The 14,964-nt window shown below is 43.1% G+C and overlaps 1 protein-coding gene across 1 annotated transcript in view; it reads left to right on the top strand.

Moving 5' to 3' along the window:
- Positions 1-481: 481 nt before the first annotated feature.
- LOC106574647 (tetraspanin-7) overlaps positions 482-14,964 on the top strand; it is a 29,399-nt gene continuing 14,916 nt past the window's right edge. The window contains exon 1 of the mRNA XM_014150640.2: positions 482-763. Within this exon, the coding sequence (XP_014006115.1) occupies positions 683-763 (81 nt within the window). The 5' untranslated portion in view covers positions 482-682. The remainder of the gene's footprint in view (positions 764-14,964) is intronic.

The following is a 14,964-nucleotide window of genomic DNA, read 5'->3' as shown; positions in this document are numbered from 1 at the left end:
TCCTCCTGACTTCACAGTTAGCCTGGACGAGGTTAACTGGCCTATTAGACTATGTTTGTGGAGCCTATGCCCCCTTTGGTTGCTAAGATCTTTCCCCTGCGGGTTCACTATAAGTTGCAATCTCAAGCATCTCACATGTAACACCAGCCTGTAAATTCTGTTACCAGTCTGTGAACTCTTTTCACACCTTGTCAGATGATCACATGAACTTTAGTCACTCTCCAAATGGCAATACCTCCTCCGCAGCCAACCATCTTGCTTTAACATTGAGCAAAATACTTGTGGCTTCATTTGTGGCTTCATTTCTTTCCAATAGTTGTACCCCTAATAGTTTTTAAAAAAATTAAGTGCAATAAATAGGCTTTGTCTTTAAACCAGTATTATGTTTTGTAACGACTTTCACATATTTTAAAATGATTAATTGACTTTGTAACACCTGTTATATACACCCCATAATAATCATTGATCAGGGTTTTCACAGTAACCCGTGAACCCCGCCAGACGGCGCATGGAGAGGTCTGAGGCCTGTAGAACCACCTGCAGCTCATTCATTTACGGCCAGTGAGGAGATAGCGACTGCGCTGTGAAAGACTGCGGGTGGATCAACTGAACCAACGAAGCCCAGAGGAGAATCACAGCAACGCAGTCCCGCTGAAAACCCAGCGCCCCATTTTACTGGAGAATGGCATCAAGAAGAATGGAGACCAAACCAGTGATAACCTGCCTCAAAACGCTCCTCGTCGTCTATTCCTTCGTGTTTTGGGTAAGCAGACATGACAAAGCGATAGTTTATTGTCGTCCTAAATGTCATATGTAGGTAATAATCTAGTTTGTAAACGGTATGATTGAATAGTTTACGTTGAAAAAAAACGGATGTTGTGCCGTGCGCACAAGCTGCTGCCTTGGAACAAGTGCATGTGTATTAGTGGGCGCGCTGTGTGGACCGTTATCTTTATTATAGGATAGCATTATTATAACGTTTGATGAGTTTTTCTTCTTCTGTAGGCTAGGAAATATATTTGTATCAAGTGGGCTATAAATATTGAAACAAATATTGATTATGTGAAATGGCGTTAATATTTTTTCGCTAATGCTGAGGAAGCCATCATTTTTTTTTTTTTTTTTTTTTACATACCTTCATTTTCCTGTGATTTTGTAAGTGGACACTGACATTCGCATGCTATTGTAAGAATGTTAAGAATAGTCCAACAGGTAACCTAATCAACATCTGGTCACACTTTATTTGGATAGTCTGGATTTTCCATCTGTAGATGCTCTACAGATGGTCATACTATCAACAATCTATCTGTTGATAAGCAACTGCTTCATAAGGTTAGGGTTATGTTTAGAATAAGGGTTAGGGTTAGGCTTAGAATAAGGGTTAGGGTTAGGGTTAGGATAAGGTTTAGGGCTAGGGCTAAGGTTAGGGTTAGGTGATAGTTAGTTGATATGTTACTGATAGCCTGTAGATAATCTGTAGAGCATCTACAGATGGACTATCCAAATAATGTGATACCCAACATCTAATGGTGGCAGGTTCTCAAAGTACCATGATGGACACTGTGCACATTAAAGCAAATGCGCAAACTCTCCTGTAGCACCACCCCAATTGGTTGAATTATGTGTGTGAGACAGACAGAGTACTGTTTGGGTGTTATGCCTCTTATTTATTGAGATAGCCTATAATTGTCTCACTGTATTGGATGAATGATCTTATTGCTTTACAGGAAGGAAAGGGGTAAGTAAGTTACCCAGGTTGTAATCAAAGGCCAGTAGTCTACAGCTATTTTAGCACAGGGCTGGGCATGCCCTCTCTCTGCATTTACATACATGGGTCCATATGGAATATATGCTTGTGACGGATGAGAGTAGGCGTGGCTCAGTCAGTCCCATAAGTTAGAGGGGCTGGAGTCCCTTACACAAGGCATAGCAGCAGCGGTGGAAAAAGTACTCAATTGACATACTTGAGTAAAAGTAAAGATACCCTAATAGAAAATGTCTCAAGTAAAGTGAAAGTCACTCAGTAAAAAATATACTTAAGTATTACAAGTAAATGGAATTGCTAAAATGTACTTAAGTATCAAAAGTAAAAGTATAAACCGTTTCAAATTCCTTATTTTAAGCAAACCAGACTGATAGCCAGGGGCAAACTCCAACACTCAGACATAATTTACAAATGAAGCATTTGTGTTTAGTGAGTCCACCAGATTAGAGGCGGTAGGGATGACCAGGGTTGTTCTCCTGATAAGTGTGTGAATTGGTGCATTTTCCTGTCAAAATAAGTTATTTTGGGTGTAGGAAAATGTATGGAGTAAAAAGTACATTATTTTCTTTAGGAATGTAGTGAAGTAAAAGTAAAAGTTGCCAAAAATATAAATATTAAAGTAAAGCACAAAACCCCCAAAAACGACTTGAGTAGTACTTTAAAGTATTTTAACCCTAACCTCAACGAGCTCCTGAGTGGGGCAGCGATCTAATGCACTGCATCGCAGTGCTAGAGGCGTCACTACAAACCAGGGTTTGATCCCAGGCTGTATTACAACCGGCCGTGATCGGGAGTCCCACAGGGCGGCGCACAAATTGGCCCAGCATCGTAAGGGTTAGGGGAGGGTTTGGCCGGGGGGGGCTTTACAAGTAGGCCATTATTGTAAATAATAATTTGTTTTTAACAGACTTGCCTAGTTAAATAAATGCCTAGTTATATAAATGCCTAGTTAAATAAATGCCTAGTTAAATAAATGGCTAGTTAAATAAATACCTAGTTAAATAAATGCCTAGTTAAATAAATGCCTAGTTAAATAATGGTTAAATTTAAAAAAGGTGCTACCGTACTTATTGGAGCATCAGTAAGGCAGTTAGGCAGAACCCACACCTCCCATCAGCGAACACATATTTCCAGCTCTAATCTCATCCATCCATCCATCCATCCATCCATCCATCCATCCATCCATCCATCCATCCATCCATCCATCCATCCATCCATCCATCCATCCATCCCATCAATTATGTCTGTGACCCACATTCTCTGTGTCTGCGTCCCAAATGGCACCCTATTCCCATATATAGTGCACTACTTTTAACCAGAACCAGTGTCCCTCAATCCCTTCTCTATCTGTGGCCATGGGGGGTCTGACTAATACCTTGCCACCCTCTGTGCAGTCCATATTTGCACAGAGCGTGGCAAAGGGGACATACAGAAGAAATAGGCTTTCACGTCATCTCACAAGATTACAGCATGTGTCGTCACAGGATCGATCATGATTTCTCAGGATGAGGTTTTTGTCACGTCCTATGTAGTGAATGAAAGGATGGTGATGGTGGTGGTGGTTAGGGGAGAGGGGATTTGACAGACGCCTCACAAGTCCTCAACTGGCAGCTTCATTAAATAGTACCCTCAAAACACCAGTCTCAATGTCAACAGTGAAGAGGCAACTCCGGGATGCTGGCCTTCCAGGTAGAGTTGCAAAGAAAAAGCCATCTCTCAGACTGGCCAATAAAAAGAAAAGATTAAGATTGGCCAAAGAACACAGACACTGGACAGAGGAACTCTGCCTAGAAGGCCAGCATCCCGGAATCACCTCTTCATTGTTGACACTGAGACTAGTGTTTTGCGGTACTATTTAATGAAGCTACCAGTTGAGGACTTATGAGGCGTCTGTTTCTCGAACTAGACACTCTAATGTACTTGTCCTCTTGCTCAGTTGTGCACCGGGGCCTCCCACTCTTCTTTATATTCTGGTTAGAGCCAGTTTGCACTGTTCTGTGAAGGGAGTAGTATACAGTGTTGTACGAGATCTTCAGTTTCTTGGCAATTTCTCACATGGAATAGCCTTCCTTTCGCAGAACAAGAATAAACTGACGAGTTTCAGAAGAAAGTTCTTTGTTTCTGGCCATTTTGAGCCTGTAATCGAACCCACAAACGCTGATGCTCCAGATACTCAACTAGTCTAAAGAAGGCCAGTTTTATTGCTTCTTCAATCAGCACAACAATTTTCAGCGGTGCTAACAATTACAAAAGGGTTTTCTAATGATCAATTAGCCTTTTAAAATGATCAACTTGGATTAGCAAACACAACTTGCTATTGGAACACAGGAGTGATGGTTGCTCAAAATAAGCCTCTGTACGCCTATGTAGATATTCCATTAAAAATCAGCCATTTCCAGCTACAATAGTCATTTACAAGATTAACAATGTCTACACTGTATTTCTGATCAATTTGATGTTATTTTAATGGACAAAAAATGTGCTTTTGTTTAAAAACAAGGACATTTCTAAGTGACCCCAAACTTTTGAACTGTAGTGTATTCATACTTGGGTTATCACTTTTCAACAGAAAAATATAAAAAAATCACTGGAGGAGTCTTTAAGGAGTACATCGACTACAGGGCATTACCACTGAGACTGTGATTAAACAGAAAGACCCACTCCAATGAGATTAATTGCTCAGATTATATGTAGTGGACTGGTATTGTGTTCACTCTGGGATGCAACATTACAATACAAGAATGTGGAGGGAGTCGGATACAAATAAAATTGGCTCGTTCATCATGACACAATAGGACCTGTAATCGTAGTTCTGATCACATTTTCTCCCCATTCAATTTTGACATTTTATTCTCTGTGTTTATTGGCTTCTTGAAGTTGGGTTGGGCTTTGGAGGGATGTTTGATGTTATAGGTCCTATGCACAGCGCAACAGCAACAACCTACGTATGTATCTTATTGAATATTATAAACCGGGTGGTTTGAGCCCTGAATGCTGATTGTCTGAAACACCGTAAACCATGGGTATGACAAAAAAAGTACATTTTACTGTTCTAATTAAGTTGGTAACCAGCTTATAATAGCAATAAGGCACCTCTGGGGTTTGTGGTATATGGCCAATATACCACGGCTAACGGCTGTATCCAGAACAGCCCTTACCCGTGGTATAATGGCCATATAACACACCCCATTGTGCCTTATTGCTTAAACAACCATACCAGACCCACCCACCTTGACCCAGCCAGCCACCCTGACCCATCCGCCATGACCCATCCGCCCTGACCCATCCACCCTGACCCACCCTGACCCACCCACCAAACTTGACCCACACTGACACACCCGCCCTGACCCACCCGCCCTGACCGAACCGCCCTGACCCACCTGCCCTGATCCACCCACCCTGACCCATCCACCCTGGCCCAACCAATGACCCATCCACCCAGCCAGCCAGCCACCTGCTGCAGCTATACTTGTATTAAAATCGGCCCGTTCTTTCTCCAACAAGCAGACTTCATTGATGTTGACCAGAGGGCCACTTACACGAAGAAAGCCATATGGCCTGCTTAACTAAACATATTAGAGGCTGTTTTCCTCCCCAGCCAGACAGACAGATGTACGAGGATGGACTGCAGAGAGAGATAGATAAACAGAGACAGGAGGAGACAGGATGAGACAGAGTGCCACTGCTCTGCTGTCTTACTTGTTTTGAGAGCTTACCAGGGGGAGGTTGTTTGAGAGCTTACCAGGGGGAGGTTGTTTGAGAGCTTGGCAGGGGGAGGTTGTTTGAGGCAGCTCAGCTGTCATTCTACTCTGGGTGCCTACTCTTTTTGTCTCTAACTTCTATGCCAAGAGCTCCAACCCCAACAATGGTACACTCTTAGAAAAAAGTGTTCCAAAGGCGTTTTGTGGTTGTCCCCATAGGATAACCCTTTTTGGTTCCAGGTAGAACCCATTTTGGTTCCAGGTAGAACTATTTTGGGTTCCATGTAGAACCCTCTGTGGAAAGGGTTCTACATGGAACCTAAAAGGGTTCTACCTGGAACCAAAAGGGGTTCATCAAAAGGTTCTCTTACGGGGATAGCCGAATAACCTTTTTTGTTCTAGATAACACCTTTATTTCTAAGAGTGTACCTAGAGCCTGGCTATCAATCTGTTATTTACTGCTGTTGCCTGGACCAGTACCAGAAAGGTTCTTTGCATGATTACTGTGAGAGTATCTGACAAATTTGGCATAATTACTCAGCACTTCTCACTCCGTTTGTCACATTGTAATAAACCAAGGGCTTAGCATTGTGTAACGTACACGCCGGGAGTCAGCAAACAGGTGAAGGTGATTTTAATAAAGAACCGAAGCAAACGAACAAACATGAGGAGCGGACATAACGTGAGAGAAAACAATAACACCTAGTGACTGGAGACAACTGAGGGATAAATAAAGGGGGAGCAATCAAGGAGAAAACGATCAGCAGGTGTGCACAATGTGGGTTGCCAGGACCGGTGGTTAGTAGGCCGGTGACGTCGCCCGGCGGAGGGAGGGCATGACACATTGTTAGATTTACTACTGTTATTTTGGAGAAATATCGTTTTGGGTACAAGACTGTCAGTGTCAAGACAACAAATAACTTTTATTTTGAAATAATGTTTTGCACAAGCACCTTTTAACCGTCTAATTAACCTGATAATATCGTGTAACTCTGCTCTCTAACATGGTAGCTGGTTCATAGGTTTTATTTAGTGCCAGGCTGCCTGTCATTTCCTCAATTAAGATTTCTGCAGGGACTGAAGATTGACCTAGTTGGTATTAGGCTTCTCTGTGTAGTAGGAACGGCAGCTTGTTCAGTAGGCTAAGAACAGACAGACGCCCTAAGACTTGGCCTAATTCATGCTGTGGATGCATATTATTAATGCCCAGATGGGAATTAGAAGCATAATGTATTGTGTGTTTTGTGTTCCCTTTGTAGTAGGCTTTTGTTGGGGCTTATTCCTCTGAGAATGTGATTGTGCGTCTTATTGTACAGCATTTAAATGACTGAGCTCAGCTAAAGTTATTTCTAAATAATCATAGGAAATTGGCTAGGCTGCCATCTGAGCAAAGACATCAGATCAATATTCAATTTTGGCTCATATCATTATCAACAAACGTGAATTAAACTTAAAATAAATACTTTAAAAAACTAATGTTGATTCTGTGTTAAAATGTCATCAAAACAAGTTGAAAAACAAGGAGTTAATGTCAACGTTGTGTGTGTAGGTGGCAGGGAAGTCAGGCGCAGGAGAAACCAACTTGGTATAACTGGAGTAATTTAATAAAGACATTAAAAAAAAACTCCAAAACCAACGTACATCAATAAAATAACATGGGTAAAAATAACCCGTGGCACACCAATACAAAATACACGAGCACATACATACATACATACATACATACATACATACATACATACATACATACATACATACATACATACATACATACCAACCAACCAACCAACCAATCTCTGACAAGGACATGAGGGGAAACAGAGGGTTAAATACACAACATGTAATTAATGGGATTGGAACCAGGTGTGTAGGAAGACAAGACAAAACCAATGGAAAATGAAAAATGGATCAATGATGGCTAGAAGACCGGTGACGTCGAACGCCGAGCACCACCCGAACAAGGAGGGGCATCAACTTCGGCAGAAGTTGTGACAGTTAAAACCTTTACCCATCTACTTTAGCCAGCTAGAAGGATGGTTAACAGAGACAAACAGTTGCACCAGCCCAGCACACATCTCCCAGGCAACCATATCAGTAGTCGCCTCCTTGTCCACTCTGTTAGTGCCGCTCATACAGATGTGGGATCTTCATTTGAGCCAGTTTGATACAGCAGGAAAATAATCCTGCAGCAACAGGAAATGTGAATTATTATGTGGATTACAATTAATGGACATTTTTGTAGGGGTTAATAATACATTTTTTTTCTTGCGGGAAAATTGGAAAAGTGGAAATTACAAACTTCAGAAGCCTTTTTAAACCTGAAATTGGTGTCCTGCAACAGGTTGATCAAATTAAGATCCTACATTCATCTGTTTCTCAGTATTCATTACAAATCCCCCTCAACGCTATCATCATCTCCACCGTCTGGTGGACTCCCTCCTCAGACCGACATTAGCCTAGCTAGCTCACCTCTGTCTGAATCCCATTACTGAAGGCCTCAAGAGGAAGAGGAAGCAACCTCTGGTCTCCAGGCTGAAAGCTAGTCCTTAGAAGCTCCAGCTAAAGCTTACAATGTGTAAGGCTTAGCCGCGGCTGTGTTAGCGAACGGGTACTGCATTCAATCTGTCTGATAGGAGCTGCCTGGATCTGATCTGGATCTGGCCTGGCACCGCTTTGTTACATTGGTTGCTTGGCGACAGCATTTACACTGGTCCAAAGGTCACTTATTTTCTTCTCAGAAAGGGAAAACAACGTAAATGGGGCAATTTGCAGTTGCAACACAAAAAAAAATTCAACTCGTAAATTAATGATATGTACCCATTGATTTGTGAAGAATATAACTTATAAAAGCCTCATGAGGTTCGTTCAACTGTCGTACCCCGTCAGAACTCGCAATAAAACCTTGTTTTACTCCAATGTTTGTAAACAAAGTAAATGTAAACAAACACTGTAAAGCCTCAAAACATGGTTAAAATTATACTTTGATATGAGTCATTTTGCATATATAGCTCTGTCTATTAATTTGAGAGTGGTTACATTTCTCCAGCACTACCCCTCAGCTTTTTACCAAAACAGTGGCGGGGTGGACACTTTGTTATTGTTTCAACTGCGGATTGACCCTTTTAAAGGGTAAAACACTGGGAGAGTGAAGGTTACAGGGGAATTGAATGAATAAGACCTCGCCTCCCTTGCAGAAGAGATGATTAATAAAAGAGCCTAAGGCCTACAGTATCACTACACAAGAGACTGAAGAAAGTAAGGGATTTAGAGTGATGAACTTCTGGTCTCGGTGCGTATAGATCTCTCCAGGCAGCCGGCAAACTGCCCATCACTGAGGCAGCTAGAAAATATCTCATTAAGAACTTCCCTTCAGACTTCCAACCGAGTGGGGTTCAAAGGTGAAATAGCCACAGAGGTCATCCAGTCCTGGCCATCCAACCAATTAGTCTGTGATTGAGGAATTCCAAGGTGGCTGAAAATTCCAGTAATTGTGTGGTGTGTTAGATTTAGAACCAATAGATGTTGAACAAACAGTGTCTCTGACTCTTAGTCAGGGCTTTACATGTTGCCGGTAATGAAATATGGCCTAAAATTAGCCTGCAGCCAGGGAGGAGGTGCTGAATGCTTTGGATTGACTTTGATCGCTCTCCATAATTCCCTATGTGTGAATGAACACGGTAGAGTGAGTAGGCAGATGTTAGCATCTCAGCTATGTTCAGCATGTGGTGATTTGGAAGCTCACCCAACAAACGCATTCTCAATGTCTAGGTCATTTGACTCTTTCACATCGCTACTGATTGTCATTATGAGAAATGTACAGTAGTTTAACAGTTCGCTTGTCACAAATCAACACTCTGGATGAGCATTATATTGTAGACTAGTGATCACCTGTATAGATTCAGCTGTAGACCTACTGACAATATGCACTGCAGTGTTGTTGTAGCATATGTCCTCCATTGTTGACGATTTAAAGCCATATATCCAAATCTGTATTGCTTTGAAAGCAGACCTTTAAACCTCTTGCACCTGGCCTTTAATCCTTTGTTTTGCCTCTTAATCTTTTAAAACATGATGTGTTCCTTGTAGTAGATACACTATATTTTCATGAATTTAGATCCATTTCAGAGATTGGGTTGTTTTTTGTCATACTCGACCAACTCCCAGAACTAGCCTCTAAGGCAAACTCAGAAGGCCATAGCTAATGCATGGCTGTGTGAAGTTAGGCAAGTGGCCGGCCAGGGGCAAGGCTAGCTATGGCTGGGGGTTACTTGATCCCCCAATAAGCGATGTGGCATTCATAGGGGATCTTGCTATTCCCTGGTCTAGTAGGAAGGCTATATCCGACAGGAAGACATTAAACATGAGTCATTGTTGACCCGTGGACCAATGACTGTGAGCCGCTGGATCAGGGGGAATATTAAGTGCACTGATGTCTGTTTGCCTGTCTGATGGCGTGAGAGTGTTACCATGCTTCACGTCTTTAACATGCATGTAGTGCTCAGCTCACACATTAAGTTTGGCTTTCCTGCAAAGCCATCAGGTGACTGTAATATGTCATATGTAATATACCGTATGACTAATAATAATTGCAACAAATGAGTCAATAAAGACTATAGGATGAATCACTATGGTGCCCTTCAAAAGACTTTTAAACAAGACGATATCCTCCTCCAGATAGCCTACTGTCGTTCCAATGTTCTCGCCCAGTCCCTGAAAGCAAGAACCTCAGAAATGTCCAGTATGCTGTTTGTAAACTTCTAGTACACGTCTAGACGTTTCACTTCGCTCCCTGAAAGTGAGACCCTCCAGAATGTCCATTATGTTTGTAAACACATAGGCCTGCAGAACCCAGAATGTGCTTCTGAGACCCTGTGTCAGCAAGGCCACTGTGGTATGGGCTACGGCACCTCCACTGTGGTATGGGCTACGGCACCTCCACTGTGGTATGGGCTACGGCACCTCCACTGTGGTATGGGCTACGGCACCTCCACTGTGGTATGGGCTACGGCACCTCCACTGTGGTATGGGCTACGACACCTCCACTGTGGTATGGGCTACGGCACCTCCACTGTGGTATGGGCTACGGCACCTCCACTGTGGTATGGGCTACGGCACCTCCACTGTGAATTGTGTGCCAATAAAATGTCTCAGGGCCAACCGTTTGGGGGTCACACTGACAGCCACCTGACTCAGCAGGTGGAGGGGAACAGGCTCCTCACTGGCTAGCTTGTCACCTGTTGGGAAACATTTGTGTCGGGTTTGTGCTAGCTAGCAACTCACAAGGCCTAATGTCACGCTGGACTCCAGGTCAATTAAAAACAGGCTTATTTCCATACACCATGCCTCCACTGGAGATATGTAAACAATATGAAGTATATCTTATCTATCCCATACCAGGAAGTCTCACAGGGCACAGGCAGAGGAGAAAATGGATGCTGCTAATACCTAAGTGGGACTGGAGAGCCAGGCAGTGCATAACCCAAACAATGCTGCTGCCTGTTATTACACCTATCCAATGACAACGCTGCTGCCTGCCAGGCTGCCTGTTATTACACCTATCCAATGACAACACTGCTGCCTGTTATTACACCTATCCAATAACAACACTGCTGCCTGTTATTACACCTATCCAATAACAACACTGCTGCCTGTTATTACACCTATCCAATGACCACACTGCTGCCTGTTATTACACCTATCCAATAACAACACTGCTGCCTGTTATTACACCTATCCAATAACAACACTGCTGCCTGTTATTACACCTATCCAATGACCACACTGCTGCCTGTTATTACACCTATCCAATAACAACACTGCTGCCTGTTATTACACCTATCCAATAACAACACTGCTGCCTGCCAGGCTGACTATTATTACACCTATCCAATGACCACACTGCTGCCTGTTATTACACCTATCCAATGACCACACTGCTGCCTGTTATTACACCTATCCAATGACCACACTGCTGCCTGTTATTACACCTATCCAATAACAACACTGCTGCCTGTTATTACACCTATCCAATAACAACACTGCTGCCTGTTATTACACCTATCCAATAACAACACTGCTGCCTGCCAGGCTGACTATTATTACACCTATCCAATAACAACACTGCTGCCTGCCAGGCTGACTATTATTACACCTATCCAATAACAACACTGCTGCCTGTTATTACACCTATCCAATAACAACACTGCTGCCTGCCAGGCTGACTATTATTACACCTATCCAATGACAACACTGCTGCCTGTTATAACACCTATCCAATAACAACACTGCTGCCTGCCAGGCGCCGTTATTACACCTATCCAATAACAACACTGCTGCCTGTTATTACACCTATCCAATGACAACACTGCTGCCTGTTATTACACCTATCCAATAACAACACTGCTGCCTGTTATTACACCTATCCAATAACAACACTGCTGCCTGTTATTACACCTATCCAATAACAACACTGCTGCCTGTTATTACACCTATCCAATGACAACACTGCTGCCTGTTATTACACCTATCCAATGACAACACTGCTGCCTGCCAGGCTGCCTGTTATTACACCTATCCAATAACAACACTGCTGCCTGTTATTACACCTATCCAATAACAACACTGCTGCCTGTTATTACACCTATCCAATAACAACACTGCTGCCTGTTATTACACCTATCCAATAACAACACTGCTGCCTGCTGCCTGTTATTACACCTATCCAATAACAACACTGCTGCCTGTTATTACACCTATCCAATAACAACACTGCTGCCTGTTATTACACCTATCCAATAACCACACTGCTGCCTGTTATTACACCTATCCAATAACAACACTGCTGCCTGTTATTACACCTATCCAATGACCACACTGCTGCCTGTTATTACACCTATCCAATAACAACACTGCTGCCTGTTATTACACCTATCCAATAACAACACTGCTGCCTGCCAGGCTGACTATTATTACACCTATCCAATGACAACACTGCTGCCTGTTATTACACCTATCCAATAACAACACTGCTGCCTGTTATTACACCTATCCAATAACAACACTGCTGCCTGCCAGGCTGACTATTATTACACCTATCCAATGACAACACTGCTGCCTGTTATTACACCTATCCAATAACAACACTGCTGCCTGTTATTACACCTATCCAATAACAACACTGCTGCCTGTTATTACACCTATCCAATAACAACACTGCTGCCTGCCTGCCTGTTATTACACCTATCCAATAACAACACTGCTGCCTGTTATTACACCTATCCAATAACAACACTGCTGCCTGTTATTACACCTATCCAATAACAACACTGCTGCCTGTTATTACACCTATCCAATAACAACACTGCTGCCTGCCAGGCTGACTATTATTACACCTATCCAATGACAACACTGCTGCCTGCCAGGCTGCCTGTTATTACACCTATCCAATGACAACGCTGCTGCCTGCCAGGCTGACTATTATTACACCTATCCAATAACAACACTGCTGCCTGTTATTACACCTATCCAATAACAACACTGCTGCCTGTTATTACACCTATCCAATGACAACACTGCTGCCTGCCAGGCTGCCTGTTATTACACCTATCCAATAACAACACTGCTGCCTGCCAGGCTGCCTGTTATAACACCTATCCAATAACAACACTGCTGCCTGCCAGGCTGACTATTATTACACCTATCCAATAACAACACTGCTGCCTGCCAGGCTGACTATTATTACACCTATCCAATAACAACACTGCTGCCTGCCAGGCTGACTATTATTACACCTATCCAATGACAACACTGCTGCCTGTTATTACACCTATCCAATGACAACACTGCTGCCTGCCAGGCTGCCTGTTATTACACCTATCCAATGACAACACTGCTGCCTGTTATTACACCTATCCAATAACAACACTGCTGCCTGCCAGGCTGCCTGTTATTACACCTATCCAATAACAACACTGCTGCCTGTTATTACACCTATCCAATAACAACACTGCTGCCTGTTATTACACCTATCCAATAACAACACTGCTGCCTGCCAGGCTGACTATTATTACACCTATCCAATGACAACACTGCTGCCTGCCAGGCTGCCTGTTATTACACCTATCCAATGACAACGCTGCTGCCTGCCAGGCTGACTATTATTACACCTATCCAATAACAACACTGCTGCCTGTTATTACACCTATCCAATAACAACACTGCTGCCTGTTATTACACCTATCCAATGACAACACTGCTGCCTGCCAGGCTGCCTGTTATTACACCTATCCAATAACAACACTGCTGCCTGTTATTACACCTATCCAATAACAACACTGCTGCCTGTTATTACACCTATCCAATAACAACACTGCTGCCTGTTATTACACCTATCCAATAACAACACTGCTGCCTGCCAGGCTGACTATTATTACACCTATCCAATGACAACACTGCTGCCTGCCAGGCTGACTATTATTACACCTATCCAATGACAACACTGCTGCCTGCCAGGCTGACTATTATTACACCTATCCAATAACAACACTGCTGCCTGTTATTACACCTATCCAATAACAACACTGCTGCCTGTTATTACACCTATCCAATAACAACACTGCTGCCTGCCAGGCTGCCTGTTATTACACCTATCCAATAACAACATGGCACAGAAGAAAAGTATTGGGTGTGAAAACGGGGACAATGGCAGGTTATAGTGAGACCAACACAGCACAATAGTAACTCTCATGGCCACGCAGGCTGGCTGGCAGGCAGGCGGGCTGCTGAGACTGCCGTTGCCATGGAGATGAACTCCCCCGTTGGTTCTGTGTACTGCCTGGTTTCGTTTGGTTCCTTCACTGTAGAATGGACCCACAGCTTTTCTGAGAGAGCAAGGGAGCCTTGTTGAGCTTATAGTTTCATTCCCAAACATCGTACTTTACTTGGCACCATTTTGAGCCTTTAATGAGCTAATGATCAGTCCAACTCAGAAACCCTGCCAGCACCAGTGAATGATGTCAATCCCCCTCTTTCTCTCTATCCCCCTCGTTCTGCCTTCTCCGATTGTTTCTCTTTCACATTTTCTCTCCCTCTCTGTCTCTCTCTCCCTCTCTCTTTGTCTCTCTCTCCCTCTCCTTCCCTCTCATTAATCAAAAGTGAACAGACATTTACATATAAACCATGGTTAAGAGGTACCCTTACCTTCAGTCTCTGCTAGCCGTTTCAGCTACTACTGTATAGCTCAGAGTAGTCAACCCTAATGTACAGTATAAATGCAATCATTTCCATTGTCCTTTTCCACTTCGGAAGCACAGTCAATCCCTCTGGGTCTGAAGAGTAGTGCAGAGAAGGAGGCCTGTGGTGTGCTCAGCCAAGGATGCACAATATGGCTGTCGCTTTAAGGACCATTTTAGGATGTCATTATCCACCTTGACGAGCACAACACTTCCCGTCTTGTCTTCTTTATCTGTGTTCATTACCTCCAATGATGTAGAGAATTCT

This window comes from Salmo salar, chromosome ssa16, assembly GCF_905237065.1.
Source record: "Salmo salar chromosome ssa16, Ssal_v3.1, whole genome shotgun sequence".
Lineage (NCBI taxonomy): Eukaryota > Metazoa > Chordata > Actinopteri > Salmoniformes > Salmonidae > Salmo > Salmo salar.
This window is presented reverse-complemented; position numbering and strand designations above follow the sequence as displayed.